We start from the raw sequence: 23969 nt of genomic DNA, 5'->3' as shown, positions 1-23969 counted from the left end.
CAAGCCTTTAGACATACCCGACCCAGCCTGGCTTCCAGAAGAATCAGCAAGAGACCCTCACCCCTTCCCTTTGCTGCTCTCCCAAGAATGCACTGGTCCTTCCCATCACGTCCCCACACATTCAGAACCTGGCTTGCTTAGGGCTACTTTAGAAATCTTAGAGCAATTGGGAAAGGAAACGTCCCAGTTTCCCCCCGCAGTCCAAGTTTAAAATGAATGAATGTATAAAAGAGGAAAACTGAATTTTTATTTTAAAAATTACCTTAAAAAAAAAAGAAAAAGAAAAAAAGAATGCCCTGTCATGGGAAGTGTTTTCCTTCAGTTAAAGTCAGAACATGAGCCATTGTACAGAAATAAAAACAAACGAAAACTTAGCCATTCTAGGGGAAGGAAAAAAAAAAATCTTGCTTCTAAAATACAGAAACACCTCCCAACCCTTCTCCTATTCTTGACGTTGCTAGTAAACATTATTTATTTGCCTCGAATGGATGCGGTTACATATCACTGTCATGCAAAAGAAATTCATTTCCTTTCCGAGTTCAATCTGCCATAAAAATTCACTCTTGTTCCCATCTCCCACTCACCTGTCCTTGTGCATTAGTAACTAGTTGACCCGTGACCCCCTGAAGACTGGAGAGAGCATTGCCAAAGGCTTGTGAACTTGCTATGGAGCCCATGGCGGCTGCTGCAGCAGCCTGACTTGCTAGTGGATTATTAACCAGCTGCAAAGAGAGAAAAGATCAGGGTGAAACCACCAAGAGAGGCACAGGCACAGCACACCGTACAACATTCACGTGGGGGAAGGACGGTCCCCCTCCAACTGGTTCATGCAAAGGGCCTGGAACCTCCCTGAGGGAGACTGCTGAACAAGCTGTGGGCTCTAGGGGAGGTTGGCCATGAGGAGGGGAAGAAAACAGGCTCCACCCACCCTGGGCTGCTTAGTGGAGCCCCAGGAGAGAAGGAGATGGACCCTGGGGTTGTGGGGGGCTGTCAGGGTCTTGCCAGGTGGATGAACGATTTTGGAGAAGTCCCTGGATTGTGTCCTCTAGCCTACCTAAAACTCTGGGAAAATGTCTCCTTTCCTTGAGGCCAGCAGACCGAATGTGGATTTACGTAGGTTGGGAGTAGAAGTGGAGGGGAGGAACAGATGTTAGGGATTCTGCAAATGAATTTATCATTTTCATTTGTGAGTCGCTCCCCATGGCGAAAGGCAGGCGCCTCACCCCACCTTCTTCTCCAAGGAAGAAGGAAACCAAAGTCAGTAGCAATGGAAACCTCCAACCTCTGTGTTCTCAGAGAGGGAGTCCAGGGTTGTGACTTGGAGGGAAGGGGCGGCTCATGCCAACCGTGGGATTCAAGGCCAATGAGGATGGTCCTTTGGTGATAGGCCAAGTTGAAGTCTAGTTGCTTGCTGTTGGACTAGTATGTGGCCTTGCCTGGGTCTCTATCCTGGGACCCGGGTGAAATAGGGAGGAGAATTTGACTTGGGTGGGGGGACCCACTCGAGGAGCAGGGTATAGCTGCCAAAACCCGTTTTTCCATGGAGACCAATTCAATATTCTTTATCCTGCCAATTTTCCACGCCACGGGTTTTCAGGCCTTCTGACCATGAGGCAGAAGTGTAGTTTGAACTAAAATCTGCATTTAGGTTAATGACTAGATATAAATTCAAGAAACATTTAAACTATTTTCACAGTATTGGTTTTGATACATGAATTTCATTTGTATTTATTCTAGGGTGTTATTTTTTCCCATATAGTTCCTCTCAAGTACAACGATTGTTGTGTATAATAATGCATTTTCCATCACCAGTTCCCACATCCATGAAATTCCTGCATTTTAGAAGAAGCCTGCCAAGACTAAGACTTGGTGGGAAAAAAATTAATGCCATACTTAATTCAGGTCCCAGAAGCTTTTCTTCCACTTTCTTCTTTACTTTCTCAATTCTCTTAGTCTTTCTTATTTCTTTCTTTTCCTCATTCCCTCTTTCCCTCAAATTGTATCTTATTGCTTACCTCCTCTGGAAATTTGCCTAGAGTTTTATATCATCTGATGAGGATGGGAAAACTAATTGTCAGGGGAAACATCAAAAGGGACAGGAATTTAACAATTCTTTTTTCATTAATGTGATATCCTTATCTCTCTGGTTTCTTTATTCATCTATAACTGAATTTCACGTAACTAGTTCTACAGAAAATCCCATTGACCTAGCGCATTTTTTTTTTTTTAAAGAAGTGAAAATCCATTTTAAGCTCATTACTTTATGTGTCTTTTGCCTTTATCTCTCTCCTAAAAGACAGGAATGATTTTCTTTTTAAGGAGAAAAAAAATTCTCATTCATCAGCCTCAAAGAAACCCTGTCTCATCCCAGATTACCACCATGGGATTTAAAATTCAGGTTGGCTGTGTTCTTGACTTTCGATGTTTATAGTGTAGATGAGGCAAATAATGGTGGATGGTAAGTGGAACCCTCCCTATTTACGGATTGACTACCTTAGGTGAGAGAGTTTGTACTGTGTACCTTTTTTTTTTTTTTCCCCCCACTGATGAGTGAGAAGATCTTTGGGAATACCTTCCCCAAACTGCCCGGACAGATCCTGCCTAGAGGCACACTATCTCGGCTCACATGCCATATGCTATGTTTACTCTTCTTTTATGCCATACAAGTTAAAATCACAATGAAATTCCCCAGGTTCAGAGAGATCTCCAAATAAGCTTCTCAATCTCAGAGAAAAATGAAATCATGTGCTGCTTGGTGTTTGTGTCGAATATGCCCTTTTGTCCAGGAATTTTGGGTGCAAAATTTAAATCGGTACGTGCGGAATGTTTTCTGAAGAAGAGAGACAGTGATTCCTCCTTAATGAAGAGAAAATATTTTCAGAAGTTGTAAGACATTTCCCTAACATCTAGGTCAATCAAAAATTCAAAATAGGAAATTATGGAATTACTCTCTGGAGACAGTGGTGTCCTAGGAGAATTCCTTACATTTAGGATTTGATTGTATGTTCCGTTGTAATCCCATATATTTGCTGTAAATTCAGGCATTCTACAAAGAATGAATTATGGTTCTGAATATGAAACAAAGTAGCTACTTAAGCCTTCTTGTCGTGGGAGCAAGAACAGGTATCCTTGCCCTGTTCTGGAAGGTTGCCAAAGCAACCGCAAACACAAGGATTTTGTTGATTTTTAATGTTTCTTTCCTCTCTATCCTGGTCTTAGTTCCCCCCTCTTTGCTGCCTTTCCCTCTTACTGGAACAAGAGCCAACTCGGTGACTCTCTTCTTTCCTGTCCCGCATCCCTAGGTCTTTGCTAAAGGCGTAGGGGCTCTGGGGAGATGCCTCCCTGGCCCCCAGAAGTACAGCTAGAGCTGAAGGCAGGGGGGTGTGGTGCAGAGAGACAGCCCGGATGAGTCAGTCTGCACGCTGACAGCCTTTCAGGTGGACCATTGGTGGTGTTGACGGATGCCCCTCTGTAAATATCTTTGGGCTTTTCTGTCTGTGACTGCCAAGGCAGGGATGTAATATGCGTCGAGATTTGTGGCAGAGAGGGGGAGGGAATGGTCGGGAAACCGTAAGTGTTTCCTTCATCACCTCGGGTCACGTCACTCTGTATTGTCCCCAGTCATGTCATATTAGCAGTGTTCCTATCAGTCCTTCTCCTTGATTGGAGGCTCAGAGTAGATTTGGACAGCGAGGAGCCCGGGCACAATAAATGTACATAATGAGCAAGTCAACATTCTAGGAATGACTGGATATTTTGAAGTCACTGCCAAGTTTATGCCTTCAGATCTTTCATTGCCAATGTACCTAAGCAGCTAAAGGATGGCCCTGATGAAATCCGATTGTATTACATACTTGAATTTTCCACAGACCGACTCAAAAGTCAGGCTGAATTCCGAGGCAGGCTTGTTTATAAATGTGGACGCCCCCAAGCAAGCGGGAGCAGAGCGCTTGAGTTCTCATGCTGCCTCCAAACGGAATCTGGACCGCGAATACATCAAGCTTTAGCTCTATAATTCACAGATAGTCTAAATACCTTCTAATGGAAAAACTAACTTCTTAAGATAGTTCCCTGCCTCCCCCACAATATTAGAGAGTAACATAACAGGGAAATTTTTAAAAATAGTTTTTACTGGGGGAGGGGTGGACATCGCCTCTGAAACCAGACTGCTTTGGCTTGTGACTTTTAGCAAATCAGGTCTCATTGTCTCATGGGTAAAAGGAGTATAAAGATGGTACCAGCCACAGAATTACCATGTGGATGAAATGAGCTAATACGGACAAAAGTTTTAGAATAATACTTGACATTTATCACGTTCTGAATACATGCTCACTATCATTCTCACGGTTTATATGGTGCAGGAGGGTTTTGAACTCATCAGTATGTCAGAATTAGGACTCACCTTTACAAAAATCTTCTCCCTTTGGAAATAATGGGGATGCAGGCAACTGCATTCTCTATTTTGATATTTTAACTGTATTCTCTGATTTTATTTGACTTATTTTTTTAAAAAGAGTTTATTCATTTATTTGACAGAGAGAGAGAGAGAGAGAGAACGCACAAGTCGGCAGAGTGGCCAGTCGAGGCAGATTCTCCTCTGAACAAGGAGCCTGATGTGGGACCCGATCCCAGGACGCTGGGATCATGACCAGAGCTAAAGGCAGCTGCTTAACCGACTGAGCCACTCAGGCGCCCCTATTTGACTTGTTGTAAAGAGTAGCTTCAAGGAAGCTATTAGCTAACTAACACGATTATTAGGTGAGGTGAGTTTCGTGAGTTAAAGAAGACAAATCTGCCCCCTGAAAATATTTCGGACTGGAGGACATCGAAAAGAAGTACTGAAAACCTGACATTACCTGCTTATCTTGGGCTTCCTGTAGTTGGTTATTTATAGAGAAATTTAGGGGGAAGGCACAGTTCTGACTCTGAGGCTGGGTTGTTCACAACGGACCAGCGAAAGGGGACCTTGCTAGCATGTTATCCTCATACTTTGTTGACAACATTTGTTGGGTTTCCACAAGGACACCCATTTTGGAATTCTGCCTCATGTCAAGATATTGTGAATGAATCTACCCCACGCGTGCTGATTTGAGAGTGAAGGCATGCAGAGAGAGCTGTAAAAATCTTTCCTTAGGATTCGCAATGGTTTATTTCCATACAAGCATATCAATATGGATGTTGGGTGCTCACCTCATAATGAAAAAAAAATCCATATTCCCAGCTCTACAGAGCTTTGTGCTAATCTTTGTTCTCTGAGGTCACTAAATGGTGATGAGAAGAAAAACTCAGATAGAGTCTCTTCCAGGAGCATTCGATGATGTCATATGTAGGTCACCACATAACTGTCACATAAATTATGTCACTCCCTGATGGAGGGCTATCTTTCTCCAAGTCCTGCCCCATCTTCTCTTTCTCTGAAAGACTCACAACCTAGAGCCTGGTAAAGAATTCAAGTTTCTTGAATCTGGGCATTAGCAGTCAGAATACTTCTCAGGAGACATTGCTGATTACAGTATTCTATTATTATGAACCTTATTTATGAAAATAAGGCAGGACGATGAGGCAACTGACTTATGGTGTCATATTCTGCTTATGCCTTAATTCCAAGAGGGACCTGTGAATGCAGCAGGCTCAAAACATTTCTTTGGAGCAGAATGGCCCGTGATGCATAGTTTTGTCCTACTCATCGTGAGCTACGTGGATTTCATAGAGCATGGACTGTGGAGCAGCTCTTTTTGCTACTAACTTCTCAATTTAGAACCTGGAAACTGTGGTGCCATTTGTTTTTAAATAAGGATGTTGATAAATGCATTCATCATCACTCACTCCCGCAGAAGGTCCTAGAGACTTGCAGGGGCTGCCTGGACACCATACGGCAAATACGGCTGCCTGAGTTCATTTACGTGCTTGAGGTCCTTGTCTTTCTTAGGCACTAGATGTGACATATGTGTCTCTTGGTCTCCTGTGACTCTTAACCGAATCAGTGCTTGCATTCACTACCCTCAAGTCTTCTCTTAAAAGGGGGGAGGAAATACCAGTAGACACGCGTTGGAAGGTCGGCCACGTTTATCTCAACGACCTATTTGATGAGGGTTTTATTCTACTAGGCTTTCCCCCTAGGTCTCATGATTGTTCCGTGATACAAACAGAAAGTTAGGAATCAGGTTGGTGAGTTTCAGTATCAAGCCCGCTCTTCCACTCGCTGTCTGCCCGCTTCTGCGCAGAGACGGTGAAGTGTTAGATGCCAACCCTCCGGCCCTCTGCCCGTCAGAAGTCTCTGGCTGGAGGGCCTGAGGTTTGCAGGGATGACCCAGGCACCACCATACCCTAAAATATCTTTGGTTCATCAATGTCAAATTGCACTGATTTCACTATAGTTTTAGAATAAACTTGACTTTATTTTTATTTATTTATTTATTTTTTAAAAGATTTTATTTATTTATTTGACAGAGAGATCACAAGTAGACAGAGAGGCAGGCAGAGAGAGAGAGAGAGGAGGAAGCAGGCTCCCTGCTGAGCAGAGAGCCCGATGCGGGACTCGATCCCAGGACCCTGAGATCATGACCTGAGCCAAAGGCAGCGGCTTAACCCACTGAGCCACCCAGGTGCCCTATTTTTATTTTTTGACAAAACTGTAAGTATAGTAACTTCCAAATAATGCTCTACTATCCAGCCACATTCAGTAACAGAGAAATTATTTTACTTTTTAAAATTTTTTAAAGATTTTATTTATGTATTTGAGAGAGAGAGAGAGAGAGAGAGCACAGGCAGGGGGAGCAGCAGAGGGAGAAGGAGAAGCAGGCTCGCCACTGAGCAGGGAGCCCGATGTGGGGTTCGATCCTAGGACTCTGGGATCATGACCTGAGCCGAAGGCAGCTGCTTAACCAACTGAGCCACCTCGGCACCCCAACAGATAAATTTTTAAAGTGATCTCATGTCTGAGGTTCGGGTCCCCAGAACCAGGGTGGAGAAGGGAAGGATTCTGATCCTGTAGGGGCTGTGGAGTGTGACTAAGGTTTCAGAGCTGTCCTACCCCAAGGCAAGGAAGTTGGATGCTCTCCCTTGACACTTGATGCTCCCAGTTGAGAGATAGCCCCTAGGGTCAAGGAAGGGTTGGAAATCAAATCCCTGGCCCTGGTGGCTCTTTGCTCTTGGGGTAAAGTGTATATGGGGGGCTGAGGGATGGAAGAAGGGCTGCAGGTGCTGGTTGTTGAAAGCCCCCAAAGGGGTAAAGGCAACTCACAGAAAAGAGCAATTCCAGGGACCTGGGTGGGACATTATCATGACCTGCCACAGTGCAAACAACACTTCCTTCCACTCATTATGTCTTCATCCCACAAATACTGATTCAGCACCCAGTGTGTTGTAGGCACAGTATGAGGGGAAACAGTGTGATGACTAACCGATCTGCTCCCTACGCTCATGGGGCTTTAAACAGGGAAGAGCCTTTGGTGGAGAGGGAGGGGACGTAGGAAAAGATGAGGGATGTCTCACTAAGGAGGGATATCTGGACCTGGAGAGGGTGGTAGTCTGGGGTGGTGTGTCCAAAGAGACCTAGAAGGGGCAGCTCTGAGTCTTTGCACCTATAGTTCCTCCAAGTTGCACAGAAATGTGCCTGGCAAGAGACAAGCCATTCTACTTGAGAGGATTGAGAGGTGGCATTCTGGAGCCAGATTGTTTGGGGTCTAATTCTGAGTCTGCTAGTAACTAGCTGGTAACTAGAAGTACCTGTCTGCTACAGTCTGAATGTTAGGGCCCGCTCCCCTCCTGCTTCATATATTGGCACCTTAACCCCCAAAGAAGATGGAATTAGGAGGAGGGGTTTTGAGGAGGGACTTTACATCACAAGGGCAGAGCCTTCATGAGTGGGATTAGTGCCTTATAACAGAGACCCTCTAGACACCCCGAGCCCCTTCCACCATGGGAGGACACGGTGAGCAGGTGCTGTGAACTGGGACCAGGGCTCTCGCCAGAGCCTGATGGTGAGGGTGGCTTGCTCGTGGACTTCCCAGCTGCTAGAATTGTGAGAAATAAATTTCTGTTGTTTATAAGCCGTCCAATCTGTGGTCTCTCATTACAGCCCTCTGAAAGGACTGGCACACTTTCTGCATCCAGGCTCCCTCAGTGTTTGTAAAAGGGGACTATTAGTGGTGGTCATGACGTCACAGCGGTATTGGGAAAAACCACACAGCATATGCAAAACACAGGAGGAATTTCTGGCACACGGTAAGCATGATACATGTTTTGCTGTAAGAATTTTCTCTCCTTCTAGGAACTTCATGCTGTTGTAGGACTGGGTCCCCTCTGGCCCTCACTCCCTCCAGGGCGGACACACTGGCCCTTTTGCTGATCCTCAACTATGTAAGGATGTTCGCATTTGCTGGCTGTATGTCCGCAGCTCTCTTCCCTGTCCACACATCTCTTCCCCCAGGTCATCCCTTAGAGGCACCTGCCTGGATCACCTTATCTGAGAGGTCATTCCCTTTCTTTCAGAGATTTATGCCAAGACATGTATAAGGAAACCGTAGGGTGCCGGGGATTTTTTTCTACGCAATCCGTGGTGGGATGGTGAGAATGGCGGGAAGGACGAGGCGGTCTGGGGTTGACTACAAGGAAGCTGGGTGGTAGACATACACAGTTGGTCTGACTATTTGTTCTACTTTTGTATATACTTGCAATTTTGCCGCTGTAAAGTTTTTTGAAAACTCTATTCACTCGCCATCTTGTCTTCTCGCCTGCTTACCTCGTAGCACCAAGAGAGCTTCATAGTCTCATTTGTTTATCCCCATCACCCCCCTCTCTAGAATATAGATTTCGGCTCACTGGTCTGTCTTGGGCTCCTCCAACAGTGCCAGGCACCCAGAGGGCCCTCAATCAACGTTTAGTGAATGAATGTAGGAAGGAGTGAGTCAAGGATGTGTAGGCCTGACTGGGACCTCAGTGGGAGTTTGGCCCTTTATTTAATATTTACAGAAAAAAGCAAACATTTGGGAGGCAAATTCATCTAAACTCTTCTTTTTTAAAACACAGCACCACACCTTACAGTCTCCCATGACATGCTGGCTGGACTGGCAGGAACCTCGAACATGGTGACGCAGTCCTGAGGTTCTGGAATCTTCCCTGGTGTGTCCTTCCCTCCTGTGAGTCAGCCCTTCCAGGCTCCTCTCAGTGGCTCAGACAGAATCCTGCAGGAACCCTGGGATCCTCCAGGGTATAAAACTCGATAACGGCAGGCTCTAAAGGTGACGACCCAGGCATTCTGGACCCAAATTTTGGACCCAAATCCCTAGACATCCCTAGAAATTGCATGCCTAGAATTGGGTGTGGATAAGGCTAGGTGGAAGGCTTCATCTTTAGGTATCTGGAAGCTGCAGGACAAGGAGGCAGGGAAGGAAGCTTTTATATTTTTATATTTTATGTAAAATATATTTTATATTTTTATCCTTGGGCTGCGGTGGTGGAAATGGAACTGGGGGTTGGGAGTCTCCTTCCCCAGCCCAGCCGCCTAGGCTATATAGAGCAAAGCCCATGTAGACAGCAGCAAGGGTGGGAACAGAAGGGACAGTTACCCCGGATAAGGATGGATCTATCTGTCTTTGGGCACAAGCCATGATGCTTTGAAGACAGGTGATAAGGTGTGGATCTATTAAGGAGAGATATGTTTTCTCTTCTTGGGGTCCCACTGGAGTAGGACTCAGGAAGTGCTGGGCAACTTGGGCATCTAGATGGTTCATGGCTCCTGATGGGCCTCGGTGCAGGGGCAGAAGGGAGACTCTGACCAGAGGGGCTCACAAACCCTGAACATCATTGCGGATGGACAGAGGGGACTCTGCAAGCACAGATGGATGCCCTAGAGACTATTCTAGAAGTACCCTCAAGAGAGAGGTGGATCCTGCAGGGGCCCCCGGGCCCAGGTAACACAGGATGATCAACAGATCTGTAAGGAGGAAGTGAGGACACTGGAGGAAGGGGAGGAAATAAACAAGTGGCCAGCGCACTGTGATTTAGGAGCAAATTACGGCGAAGCTCTTCGAAGGGATGCACTTCTCTTTTATTTTTAAATTTACTGATAAAACAGTCAAGTCCAGAGTTGAGGGGGGAAACAAAACAAAACAAAACACCAGCTTTTAACTCAACCCAATGCATCTGATTTTGAAGTAGAGAGGTCAGCATTATAGAAACACACCAACTCTAAATCAGATTTTATCCAAGTTATATGGAGCCCAATACTGTGTTACCACAAGCTTACACATCTCATTTCCTTTTCCGTCTAGTCCTCCATTTAATAACCTGAAAATCTATCCTTTTATTGAGTTTCATGCTATTTTCTTACTTACATACAATAGTGCTCCTCTTACCAATTGCCTATTGTCATGGCACATTAGTTAGGTGAATTTGTTGATATTTCAAAATTACTCTTCCTGTATTTTTTATTCTATCATCCAGTTTAAACAAGTGATCGGGAGCACTCCTGGGATGAAAGAAAAAGGCTTTACTTTTTTTTTTTTTAAAGAATAAATTGCTGCGACAGTAGAGTAGTTGGCATTATTCTGGCTCCTAGCTATGGGAATGTACAGTTTAGTCCATCCTCGGCCGTACCTAATGTACTTACGGTGCTTCCCCAATCGAAGAAAGACAAGGCACAGTCTGCCCTATGGAGCCTCTGGACGATTTTGGACATGATCTGTTTCCTGATGACTATGGTACTGGCTCCAAACCAGACCCCAGGGGCACAGACACAAGGCAAGAGCCTCTGGCCCTAGGTGCTTCCAGTCTGATCCAGAACTGTGGATTTCCACCCTGTAAGAAGGGGGCGCCCTGAGCCCAGGTGAGCCCTCATGAGGCCTCAGGCAACCAGACCACTTGGGAATTGAATTTTAAAGGATGATGAGGAGTTGACTGGGGAAAAGGTGGGAAGGGGAGAGAAAACTTCTCAATCAGCGGCGATAGTGGGATTGCAGCTTGGAGGCAGGGGGTGGTGTTTTGGGGACGTGGAGCCCCTCAGTTGTCACTTAGACCCTTGGGAAGACAAAGTGGAGAGAGGGAAAGGGCAGAGATGAGGTAAATCATGGGATTATGGAGGGATGACTGTCACTTTAAGGGGCTTGTCCTTTATTCTATAGGCAAGGGTGGAGAGGTGTGATGAGATCTGAACTTGAGAGTCGTTACTTTGGAGACTGAGTCCAACTGGGTAGGACTGGGTCAGACTAAGGTAGAGGAGAAGAGGAGGCTGCTGGACCCAGGACAGGGGCAGAGGGTGGCCCTGCACTGGGGGAAGGCAGTGGCTTCCTGTATTCACACACGGAATGAAGTCTGGTTCACGGTTCACTGATTCAGCAAACACTGAGCACCAACTATAAGTCAGGTACCGCGATATGGTCTTTCTCCCCAAAGAGCTTTCAAGGTTGGGGAAGGCAGATACACAGACACATGAATCAAGAGCCAACAGTGCAAATCACAGTAAGCTGTCACCTCACACCTGTCAGAATGGCTATCATCCAGAAGACAATGGATAACAGGTGTTGGTGAGAATGTGGAGAAAAGGGAACACTTGTGCCCTCCTGGTGGGAGAATAAATTGGTGCAGCCACTGTAGAAAACAGTATAGAGGTTCCTCAAAAAGTCAAAAACAGGATTACTGGGTCCAGTAATCCAGCAATTCCATTTCTGGATATTTATCCAAGGAATATAAAAACACTCACTAACTTGAAAAGATATATGCAATGGCCGAGATATGGAAATAGCCTAAGGGTCCATTGTGATTCTGTGTGTATGTGTGTACATACATTTATGTATATATATAATGGAATATTATTTAGCTATAAAAAATAATGAAATCTTGCCATGGGCAACAACATGGATGGACCTCAAGTTGCATTATGCTAAGTAAAATAAGTCAGACGAAGAGTGATATTGTATGATCTCACTTACATATGGAGCAACAAAACCAACAACAAAAACAAAAACAAAAAAAACCCAGCTGACAGACACAGGGAAGATATTGGTGGTTGCCAATATGGGCGGGTGGGGTGAAATGGATAAAGGGGGTCAAAAGGTTGACACTTCCAAAATTTATTTACAAAATTTATTTACAAAATAAATAAGTCATGGGATGTAATGGCATTAACTATAGTTAATAATACCGTGTTGCGTAGCTGAAAATGGCTAAGTGAGTAAATCTTAAAGTTCTCATCCCCCCCCAAAATAATTTTGTAACTACGTGTGATGATGGATGTTAAATAGACTGATGATGGTGACCATTTTGTAATCCATGCAAATATCAAATCATTACGTTCTACACCTGAAACGATACAATGTTATATGTCAAGTATACATCAATTTAAAAAAAGAACCAATGGGTATGAGCCAGGCTAGGGATATGCTCAGTTAGCTGTGGGAACACTGGGGAACTGACTAGTTCAGTGGGGGAAGAGAGATGTCAGGGAAGCTTCCTGAAGTAACCGACAGGAGCTCAGTCCTGAAAAAATGGCAGATCAACTAAGCAGACAGAAGACGAAGGGCAGATAGAACAGAAGAATAAGTATAAAGTTATGGAAACGTCAAAATGCCTGGTGTGTTCTGAAGGGCCCGAGCACAGTTAGGGCAGGAAATGGGGTTAGGAAAATTCTGGGTGGGGTTCTGAAGGCAGAGCAAGAAGGTGGGAAGATATAAATTAGGAGGCACACGTGTGAGTGGCGCGCCAGGGTATCTATGGTACAGAGCATTTCCTGAGTGATTTCACTACAAGCTGTTGCTGTGAAAGTACCTGAATGTTACCATTCACGGAGATAGTTTCGCAGCCTTGCGGCACAGGAAACAACACTACTTATAGTAATTGAGTCATAAAATCCTTTCATGTATTTTATATAAAGGGAAACCTAAACTGCTGACTGACCAAAAATTAACCATTGAATTTTGATTAATAAAAAACCAAAGCCATCATCTTTTAAAATACGGAATGTTCTCTGTTATGAAAAATTACAAAGATGGATGATAAGTGATACACTGTATCTGCGCATTCACCTTGGTATCCACAACTGGTTCCCTGTGTGAAGACTGAGCTGTGAATTTAGAAATTATAATTTTATAGATTAATTATACAGGTTGCATTAGTTTATAAGACTTCAGGTCTCTGACATGCTGCGCAGAGAAGATGGAAGTCTTTATTCACTTTGGAGTTATTTTACTCCCGAAAACATATATATTGTATGGGTAGATAGTAATGTTATTATTGAAACTCAAGAAACTTTTTATTAAGTGCAAACCGGTTAAATTTATCACTTAGGAGGAACACAACATATGCTTCTTCTTCCTTTCATCCCTATAGCCACATTGAGTATGAAAATGTGCTTGTAACAAATGTTACACATTATATCGTGGTTTGATCCTCCCACTGGCAAATGGGAAGGCTGTTTCAACTGTTACTGATTTTTATTATTATGCATAATGTCTTGCTTGCCTCATAAAACGGATTCACTGAACAGCTGTTGCACACCAAAGCTAGTGAGAAGAAATGTTACGCTTCCACAAAACAATACGACGGTTGGGTCACGGATGCATGTCCTTTTCCCCAAGGACAGCAAATCAGCAGAAATCAACCCATTTCCTATTGGTCTGCCATTGACCCTTTAGAACTTCTACTTCCTTGGATTCACAATGAGGGTCAGATGGACCCTTTAAACTTAAAGATGAAGAAAATGCCATTTTTGGTCAGGTCACCCCCATCTCCTTCTGCAGAGGTGGGCGAAAACCTGGGAAGAGTTCCTTCCTTCCCTGTAAAGAGTCGACAGAGATTGTGGCAGATGTGGGCATGTCTGCCTATCCTAAGAGCCCCCACCTGTGCCAGACCCATGGCAGCCTCCGTGCCCAGAAGAGAACTTTGACATTAGGAAAAACGAATGGTCCAGATTATTAAAGGAAATACGATTCTGTAGAAAGAGGAAGATAAGTACCTGATCGAGAAAGCAAAAAACACGGCCAGAATGCTCAGAGGTAAATAAAATTCTTCTGTACTCACAAAATATATTGGTTATAGGTTGTTCTAAAAACATTAAGCTAACAGTAAGAACCGCTACCTGTAGGAGCCGTAAGCCAGGAAAATATAAAAGGTTGTTGTATAGATCGTTCGGGAAGTTTTCATTAATAAAACGGAACATAGGTTAAAAAACATAAAGCTTAATCTCACCAAGAGCAAAAGCAAAGCTGGGTCAGAATCTTCCGCGTGGAGGGAGAAGAGAGCAGAAAGTCACTGGAGAAATCAATCCACCCAATCAGCAAGGAGAAAAATCGGTTCAAAAATTTCTTGCCAATAATGGTAACTTCTGAGCAATGAGTGGCCCTGCATTTATAGGCAGAAACCAGGCAACCAGGAAGGGACGAGAGAATGTGCGGAAAGGGTGAGAAGTCAGGGCGCACGGGGACTCCCTCCCGAGTCTGCAGCTGACGGGGTCTGTGTGGGCCTCCACGCCCTGCCCAAGCTCCATTTGCTGGTCTGTGAAATAAGAAGGTTGAACTAGATCCACTAGATCAGTGGTTCTCGAAAATGGTCCCCGAAGGGCAGCTAAGCTGCAGCAGTTTTGGGGACGTGTGTTTTGGAGTTTGCCTTTCCTAATGGACACCCCTGATGAACAGTAAGATCACCCATCCATCATCCCCCGAGCTGCCCGCAGGCCTGGAGAATTCGTGATTTCCTGCCTCCACGGATAGCTCTGCTGGGTTTGGGTTTCCAGCCCACTCCAAGAATGTTCAGTCTCTGGAGTGGACTGGAGAAAGGCTTTTCTAGGATAGTGGTTCCCGGCACAGGTCCTGGGACTAGCACCATTGGCATCACAGGGGAACTGTGCAAAATGTCAATTCTTGGCTTCATCCAGACCCGCTGAATCAGAACCTCTAAAGGGGGAGTGGCAATCATCTGGGTTTTAACAGCAACCTAGGGGGCGCTAGCTAAGGCACACAGGCCTGGGAACCCTGAACAAGATGATTTCCAAGGTTCCATCAAACAGTAAAAATCTATGGTGATGTTAAAATGATGGAAAAATATTTGGAACAATGCTATACTCTTTCCAGTTCTCTTCCTGTAAGAGGTACAAAAAATGTTTTCTAGATCTGCCCTGGCATGTGGGGACATAGTGCTGGAAATGTGTTTAGGTCAGGGCTTAAAGCAAGTTCCCAAAATGACCACGCTGTTCATTGACTTCTGGGCTGGTGGCCAGCAGCCGCCAGGCAGCAGTGGGAGGGTGTAGCACATGGTTGTAGCACATGGTTGAGGTGGGGGCTACCGGCCTTTCCAACACGATCAGAGCAATCCCAATGTTCTATCATCGAGATCAGCAGTAGAATTTTAAATCTGTGATAGAGCTTTAATAAAAAGCTAATTACTTGGGGGTGGGGTGTCTGGGTGGCTCAGTCAGTTAAGCATCTGCCTTCAGCTGAGGTCATGATCCAGGGGTCCTGGGATCAAGCCCAGAATCGGGCTCTCTGCTCAGCGGGGAGCCTGCTTCTGCTTCTGTCTCTACCTCCTACCCCGCTTGCACACTCTATCAAATAAATAAATAAAGTCTTAAAAAAACCTGATTACTTGGTATTAAAAGATAAATTACTACAAGCCAACCAAGCCAAAGCTTTCAAGGACAAGAACAAAGAAAGACTAAGAACTGGCATATTCCAGTTCTGCCTGAATACAGAGGAAAACCACCGCTGAAGGGAGGCAGGAGGGCTGGTCACCGCTAGGAAACCTGGGTGGACGCACCTGCCGGGGATTAGCCTCAGAGTCTCTTTAGTATAAAACTCCCATTCTTTAGGTTTGGGGGGATATATTCCTGGGCCTGGATGGTAGAAAGATTTCCTCATGCTTTGTTTGAGTTTTCAGATTAGCGTGTATGCTGTTTACTTCTTGTTTGGTACCTGACTTTAAAAAAAAAATAAGAGTACTTTTTTTTTGTACTTGATATCCTGTGTTTCTATATTGTAGTACATAAAGGAAAAATAAAGCAAAATGGCCAAGAGTAAAAAAAAAAAAAAGAGGTGATTATACAATCATTTTATAGAAAATATCACTTAAAATACAGAAATAGAAGATGAAAAAAATCACATTAAATAAGCAGGTATACTTCCCCTAAATTTTGGTTTCAAGAACTTGGACACATTAAGTAAGATAGATTTTGTTGTTGTTGTTGTTTGTTTTTTGTTTTAAGAAAAGAGCCATGAAGTGAAAAGGGGAAATGTACTTTCAAAGGACTTATCAAAATAATGTGGAAGTCCATGATGCCTTTCTTTAGAGCTCTACATGCTAGAAGCAATGAAATTTTGGCAGAACCCTTGAGAATTACAGCAGTTCCCAAAGTGTGCTTAATAGGACTCTGGTCTTGGGATTTGCTCTGGAATAAAAGGTCTGGGAGTCAAATAGTTTTGGGAAACATTGCAGGAAGCATCTGCCTCTAGGTGATGGACGGTGTATCTTGGTATGGTAATAGTTCTGGAAATTGCCCACAGGTAAAGAAACCTGTTCATCTTATTGAACTCAGCGTTCCCCAACATTTGATTGTATTGTCCCCTTTGCCACTAATGTCCCTAGAACTTGAGTTTCATGGTGTGCCATCTAAGAAAAGTTGGGTGATGTTATTACTTGGTCATCCACAGATTTATCAAACGGGCTAGTGCAATAAGCTTGCAATCCACCTTGGCTAGTCTCATCTATGATAACTAAAGGAAAGACTTTATATTCCAAACCCAGATGTTCAGACCATCTAGGTCTCATCTATGATAATTAAAGGAAAGACTTTATATTCCAAACCCAGATGTTCAGACCATCTAGGTCTGAACAAAATTCCCTCTGGTACTTTTGCAAATGTTCATGCAGACTGGTTAAGATAAGATTCATGGATTGAAAAAGAATCCTGGAGATCGCGCACACTTTGAGAATTCACAAACACGTATGTTCACAAACTCATGTGAGCAGGATGATAATACTTTCAAATTACCTTTAGGGAATTATCACTGTTAAGTGAGCACGATGGTGTCCTCACTATTATCACCTGCTGTGGCCCAGGATGTGACCTGCTGAGGTCAGGATGGACTGGAGTGCAGGAGAAACAAAGCCCTTGTGTTAGAGAAGAAACCCACGTGAAGGGAGGGCTGGAAGATGATTCTCTGTCCTCGTACACAGCGCTGTGTGTGTCCATGTGTGTCTACTTTGAAGGCTATGCATTTTGAACTTGCCTCACTTGCCTAATTCTGGCTTGAAAATAAATATTCTTTTCTTTTTCTTTTTTTTTAAAGTTTTTTTTTTTTATTTATTTGTCAGAGAGAGAGAGAACACAAGCAGGGGGAGTGGCAGGCAGAGGGAGAAGGAGACTCCCTGCTGAGACCGGTGATGTGGGACTCTATTCCAGGATTCTGGAATCATGAGCTGAGCTGGAGACAGATGCTTAACCAACTGAGCCACCCAGGTGTCCTTTTATTATTATTATTTTTTATTTTAAAAATTATTTTTATTTATCATTTTATTTTTTATTATTATTATATTATTATTTTTATTTTGTTATTTTCTATTGTGTGTGCCCTAGTAGATAATTGTTAAACAGAGGGGGGAAGTAACCAGGAAAGCTTTTGTTTTGTTTTTAAAACATCCATGATAATGGAACCAAGAAAAATATATTTTCATATATCCAGGACATTATATAGTTAAGAAAAAAATATTTTGGGGCAATAAGAAGCAAATTCACCAATTCACATTTGGTCTTCATTTTCCTTATTTTCTGTCACCACAGCATTTTTTTTTTTTTTTAAACCTTGGCAGCTAAATATATTTCCATCTCTGGATGGGTTGCTTTATCTTACAATTACAAAAAAGGCGAGTTACTCAAAGGTGTTGGTTTGGCTATATCCAAAGTCCTGAAAAAATAAAGTTTCCTTAACACAAAATATAATCATTGTACATTACAATGAAATCTCACAATTAAAAAGCCTGGTTCTAAAATAACTCCATTTTGTATTTTATTATTATTTTAGAGAGGGAATGGAGGGGCAGAAAGAAAGAGAGAGAGAATCTCAAACAGATTCCGTGCTGAGCGCAGAGCCAAACTCGAGGCTTGATCCCACAACCCTGAGATCATGACTTGAGCCGAATCTAGGCTCCCCACCCATCTTGTTTGAGAGCTTGTCATTGCCAAGGTTATTTTGAAGCATGTCAGAATAAAACCAAAGCATGTGGAATTATTGCTCTGGGAAATAAACTTATTCAAAACACAAGAGAATCATGTATTACTGTCTTTTCTCCTAATTATCTCTTGAGTGTTTAGAAAAGTAACAGGATACAGGGACTTCTATATTTCTATATTTGAAAACAAATAACACTAGTTTTCCTTCCCATAGCCATTGTTACTCCCGCTAGGACCACCATGGACACAGTTTTCTGCAGCAAACATCTTCACAGGGAGGGGTGGTGGGGAGTCAGTAAACTGATGGCTATAGATGTCTACAAATTGCCCAAAGTAAAACAGTAAAACTATGGTAAGTAAACCCAGGAAATGTCCTGAAAATTGCATTCCATTTCAGAAAATTTTTGAAACAATACTATAATTTTCTAATGCATTTCCCTTCTGTGAACTTTGTCACCTAGTATTCAAATAGTAATCACGGAATACATTATAAAATAGGTTATTTCAAGGAAAAATGATTTTGAATATAAAAGGGGGTTAACATACCAGCCATTAATTTAACTGACGACGTAGAATATGGACTTGGCAGAAAAATCAGGTCTTTGCCCCCACTTTCTGGTTTTTGTTTTTCTTGGAAGAAGAAGATCAGGGAATTCAATTCACCATTAAGAGGGTCTTCCACAGCCAACTTTTCTTGGTTTAAAAAATCATTTTGACAATCAAACAAGGATACTAACAGGACATTCAAATAATAGAAGCAAGGAGGTGATTCTTATTGGTTGGGGGGAATTGTGGAGTTGCGCCCTCTGGTCCTGCCCGGGGTGGTTCAGTTCTCCACGTGAGCGCTGCACAAGGCAGGGAAAACCCTCACCCAGAAAGCAGTTGTAGGGTCAGTTCTTGCTTTCGGCAAAATACCTCTTCATTCCCTTCCATATAAAGGCTGGAGAAACATGTATTTTGCTCCTTGATGGAGGGGTCATAAACAGAGATATTATGATTTCCTAGAAATAACTGCTTTGGGAGGTCCCTTTATTTTCATGTTCTGAGTAAATGATACGAAGTGATTTTTAGACAGTTGGGATGGTTGCTTTTGAGACAGGAGGCCAGTGGACTAGAAGCAGCATCAGCAATCAGACGGCCACATCAGACATGCACATTGAAGGCAGTAGCTGAATTCTGCGTCCATTCTGTGACTTCTACGGGTAGCTCAGTGTCTGACATTCAAAGGACCTTATCAATGTTTGATTAAAGCATGATTCTCCACTATCAAGACAGCAAGTTAAGAACACTGTATCAAAGACAACTGCTTTGGTCAGAAATTATTTTTTATCCCAAAGGACAAAGCTAAGTAACTGGACCTGGATCATCAGTTCTATTGTTTGGAGGCAGGAAACCTTCAACAGTGTGGAGGTTCCTCTGGATACAAAATATGCCCCCAGCATAACAACTGAGGGCCAGCATTCCAATGCAATCCCCTATTCTTTAAAGGGGAATAATAATGGACTTGTTGGAGCCATAATGGAATTGTAGGCAGTACCTACTCTCAGCTACATAAACTGTGAAATGCAAGCCACGTTTCTCTGGGTTCTGCCATTGTGACATATGTTCAAAGGTGGGAAGATGGACAATAACGTCAGGATTGCAAGTGCCTTCTCATGGAGACAGCCCAGCGTGGAAAGAAGAGCAGTGCTGTCTCCTGGGTGACCCCAGCTTCCTGGAGGATGACTTGGATCCAATGGCTTCCCATTCCCCCTGCAGCAGGTGCTCCATGTGGGCTCAAAAGGGCCTTTTGGTACAACTGGTCCCAGGCAGCGTGTGCTCCCAGTTGACCTACATTTCCTCTGAACAGTCCGTGCTCAAGCTTAGACTGTTTCTACTCCACTTTCAAGACTGATGTCATGAGCCCAGTAAAAGGGGAGAAGCAGGGGGAGCCCAGCAATGACTCTTCCAATCATCTTCTAACTGTGGACCATGACTTCAAAGACTTTTTTGTGTTGAAGATAAACTAGAAGTCAACGATCTACCTGAGGATTATGCACGGGATAAGTGTGCTCCTGTGTATCCTTCCACTAATCCAATTTATGTCTGTTTTTTTTTTTTTTGCATTTTTTTCAGAAAGTTAAAGAAGGGATTGTAAAGAAGGCGAGACTCATCGACAGCCATTATGGAGATAAGGTGACCTTTCCCTTATTGTCCAGGCTCTGTAATGTTGCCATAGAAACCATCTTAAAACATTTGTTGATATCACCTTCCCATTTAAAATCCTTGCTGGTTCCCCCCTGGACTTTGAATAACATCTCACCTCTTTGGGATGACACAAAAGGGCATTCAAAGCCTGGCCCAAATTGATAATTCTGACTTCATCTCCATTCTGCATCAGGTATCAGAGGGCTAGACTAAAATAGTTGAGCTCTGGAGTTCTGTCGTCTGCGTTCTAAACTAGGCTCCAGCACCCTATCACCTTGACTGAGTCACAGGTGTGTTGGACAGGAAGCCAACTTTGAGACTGCTGGTCAAGGACAAGGTCTGTCTGCCTTTGGGACTGACCCCTGAGGGAGGGCAGGGTGGAAGCAGGAGTGAGGAGACATCCAGCTGGGACACCGGCCTGATGTCACTGCCAACCCCATGAGGAAGCTTTGGAGCCAGAAGTGTCCATAAGAGTGGCCAGAGTTGAGCCTTTGAACTCCCACATGGATAGGTCCCTGGATGTGGACCATCCTGGAAGGGCCATGGCCTTGGGCAAGGCTTTGGATGAGGAGGTTTCTCTGCAACTGAGGCCATGCCAGATGGGCTGTTGGGAGCTGAAGCCTGTGTGACAAGAGCATTCCCAAGCAGCCAGGGTGACAGGTCCTCAACACCCCTTCGGCACTCTGACTAACTCGCTGCTCCAGGAGACCTCAGCATGCTCTCACATCTTCGGGCCTCTGACTGGAATACTTCCCTATCACTGGCGAGCTTCTTCCCAGCCCGAAGCCGACACGATCCCCCCTCCAATGCATATCCCCAGGCCGAACGAATTTCTGCCTACCTGTTACTCCCATTGCACTTTGTATATGACTCTAATATAATACTTATCTTATTATAATTAATTATGACCATAATTAATTATAGCCTGGTCTGATCCCCTCCCCTTCCCCCAGGACCATGAGCAGAGGAATGCAAGGGTAGAGCCATGTCTTTCTCCTCTTATCTCCTCCCTGTATTTCTGGCACGGAGCACACAGACTTGTCAGGAAAGCAGTGTGTGTTTGCTGAATGAATATACGAAAGAGAGGAGGGTCATTTGTGACACACTCAGCTCTTCCTCCTGTAAGGATTTAAGATTTACAGAAACCATTGCTTCCTTTTACATCTTTGCCCTGAGAAGGTCCTGGGTTAAGTTTAATGAGCAACTGTAGAAATGCTATCAGCCTTGGCACTGAGTGTCTTATGTTCTTTTTATACTGCATGGATTTGGGTGTTTGTTTTATTGACTCTACTTATGAGTATTGTATGTTTTCGATTCTACATCCTCTCAGATCACTTTTGGAAGCAGGCAGGTATAAATTACATATATGCAAATAGCAACATCTACTTAATTCTGGCCTTCAAAACACGTGGCTAGTACTACCTGATGAAATTCATCCCTCCACTTATAAGTGTTTGTTACAGAATGCAGAGCTTCTAAATGTGTTCTGAATCATCTTGTCCCAATATAATTTGCTCCCATCTGACATTTACAGGGGCATAGGTAAGATATGGTGGGGATTTTGCCTAAATATGGTCCACACGGCAGAAACATAAATGCTGAAACAAAGGGGAAGTTAGTGGAATCATCCATTCGGCATGTATTTACTGAGTGCCTGGCATTTTCTAGGTAATTGGGTTGGAATAAAGGGCAAGATCAATGCGGGGGACAAGGTGCCTGCAGTCTAGTTGAGGGAAGACAGGCATAAATGGGTAAGCAATAGGCAAGATCACTGTAGGCAGTGGAAAGTGCAAAGGAGAAAATCAGAACAGGAAAATGTGATAGAGGGACTGATCATGGGAAGAGGGAACACCTGCTTTAGATAGGGAAGTCAGAAAGATCTTTGTGAGAAGGTGGGATTTGAGGTGAGAGTTTAGAAAGACAGAAGCTAGCCATGTAAATGCCTGGACATAGAACTGTGCATATGAGGGACAGCAAGTGCAAAGGCCCAGAGGCAGAAACAAGCAAGGCTGTTTACAAGCCCTATGCTTGAAAACATGCATAATTATTTGGATATTAGTTATTTCAATTTATAGCCAGTACATATGAAAGTTTTTTAAAAAATTAAATTTAAAATTTTTAAAAATTTTTTCACAAAGAGAGAGAATTTCAAGCAGGCTGCACACTCATGGCAGAACGGAACGTGGGGTTTGATCTCATGACCGTGAGGTCATGACCTGAGCTGAAATCAAGAGTCAGACACTTAACCAACTGAGCCACCTAGGTGTCCAGGCCAGATTTTTTACCTTGGTAAAGGATCACAAAAACCTTCTGCAGACTCCAAATGACTCTTCCATTCCCACAGACTTCAGCCTCAGCCATGAGTGTGAGCCTGCTCTGGGTTGCAGCATGCTTTGTTAAAACTTTAAAGAACTCGATAAGGTTTTCACCATAGTGATCTGTCATTGCTATTTGCAAGAAAGGAAACATCCCGGCCATGGTGGCTAGCCCAATCTCCAGAGCATTTGATCTGAACCAACTGCAAGAATTTCTAGGAATGGAGTCTCTACTATTTTATGTGGCACAAGCACAAAAATCCCTCTCTCCAGATGTCAGTGGAACAAACGAGAACCACTGGGGCTACTGTGGATTGATCCCCTATTCCCTGACCTCTAATCTGGACAGTGCTTTCAGTTATTGAAATCTCTGAGTTCCTTATGTTTCAATGGTTTGTGATTTACCACATTTGTCAAGACCCCTATGGGGGGGGGTGTTGATTACATTCAAATTAAGCATCTAAGGAGAAGGTGATAGAATGAAACGTGTGGCTCTTGCAGAAACGGGTGAGAGAAACATCGAACGTGCATTTGCGTGGGATCTCATACAACAGGGATGCTGGGAGGTATGTGACTGACAAATGAAGAAATCAAAACTCAGGGAGATCTCGCAGGGCCTTACAGGTGCAGAAAGCCCCAACTACTTAATACTCGTGCAGCTTTCCCAGCATGGTTGGGAATGCCTGCGGCTTTGGCAGGTAGAAATGCAATCGGCCTTCAGGGGCTTGGGTTCTAGCACCATAATCACTGGTGTGTTTTGTGACAAAGGACACCTCGTAACCCTTCTAGACTTTGGTCAAAGGATGAACACCTCTGAGTGACTTCTACGGACTCCATGCTGATTTCAATACTCTGCTGGTGGAAACGAAAGACGTCAAAGAAATAGATCTTGATGCTAAAAGAGTTTGCATGGGTGGATTTACCAAATTAGAGGTCTTTGCTCAAAGGAAATATAACATCTTCCTTGTAAGAATAAGATACAATGTTGCAGGAGATGGTGGCACGGGAAGATTCTGTTGGCATGGTGTAGACTGAGGTTCTCATTTCACAGACAGAAGAAAATCTTAGCTGTCTGGGGTTCCTAGAGGCGTGAATTACCGCAGAACACCGGGAGTTTAGACTGAGGATTTTTTAAATCCTGTTTTAATCTTGTACATGGAAATATTAAAAAATGCATTGCCAATGTCTCTACCTTCTTTTTACCCTTTATCACTTTTAGTATACTCCAGGCACCTGTTTGTCATGGAAAATTGTGAAATAGAAACAAGCAAATAAGACATAAATTAAAACTACCCCAATCTCAGAGATAA

The 23969-nt window shown here is 43.6% G+C and overlaps 1 protein-coding gene across 4 annotated transcripts in view; it reads right to left on the bottom strand.

The window, feature by feature from the left end:
- The window catches only part of POU6F2 (POU class 6 homeobox 2), a 419114-nt gene that overhangs the window by 50486 nt on the left and 344659 nt on the right, over positions 1-23969 (bottom strand). For all 4 annotated transcript variants that reach the window (XM_032874946.1, XM_032874948.1, XM_032874947.1 and 1 more), the window contains exon 6: positions 585-722. In XM_032874946.1, coding sequence (XP_032730837.1) covers positions 585-722 — 138 coding nt within the window. The remainder of the gene's footprint in view (positions 1-584; positions 723-23969) is intronic.

The sequence above is a fragment of the Lontra canadensis genome, unplaced genomic scaffold (assembly GCF_010015895.1).
Source record: "Lontra canadensis isolate GAN:19392208 unplaced genomic scaffold, GSC_riverotter_1.0 scaffold54, whole genome shotgun sequence".
Taxonomy (NCBI): Eukaryota; Metazoa; Chordata; class Mammalia; order Carnivora; family Mustelidae; genus Lontra; species Lontra canadensis.
This window is presented reverse-complemented; position numbering and strand designations above follow the sequence as displayed.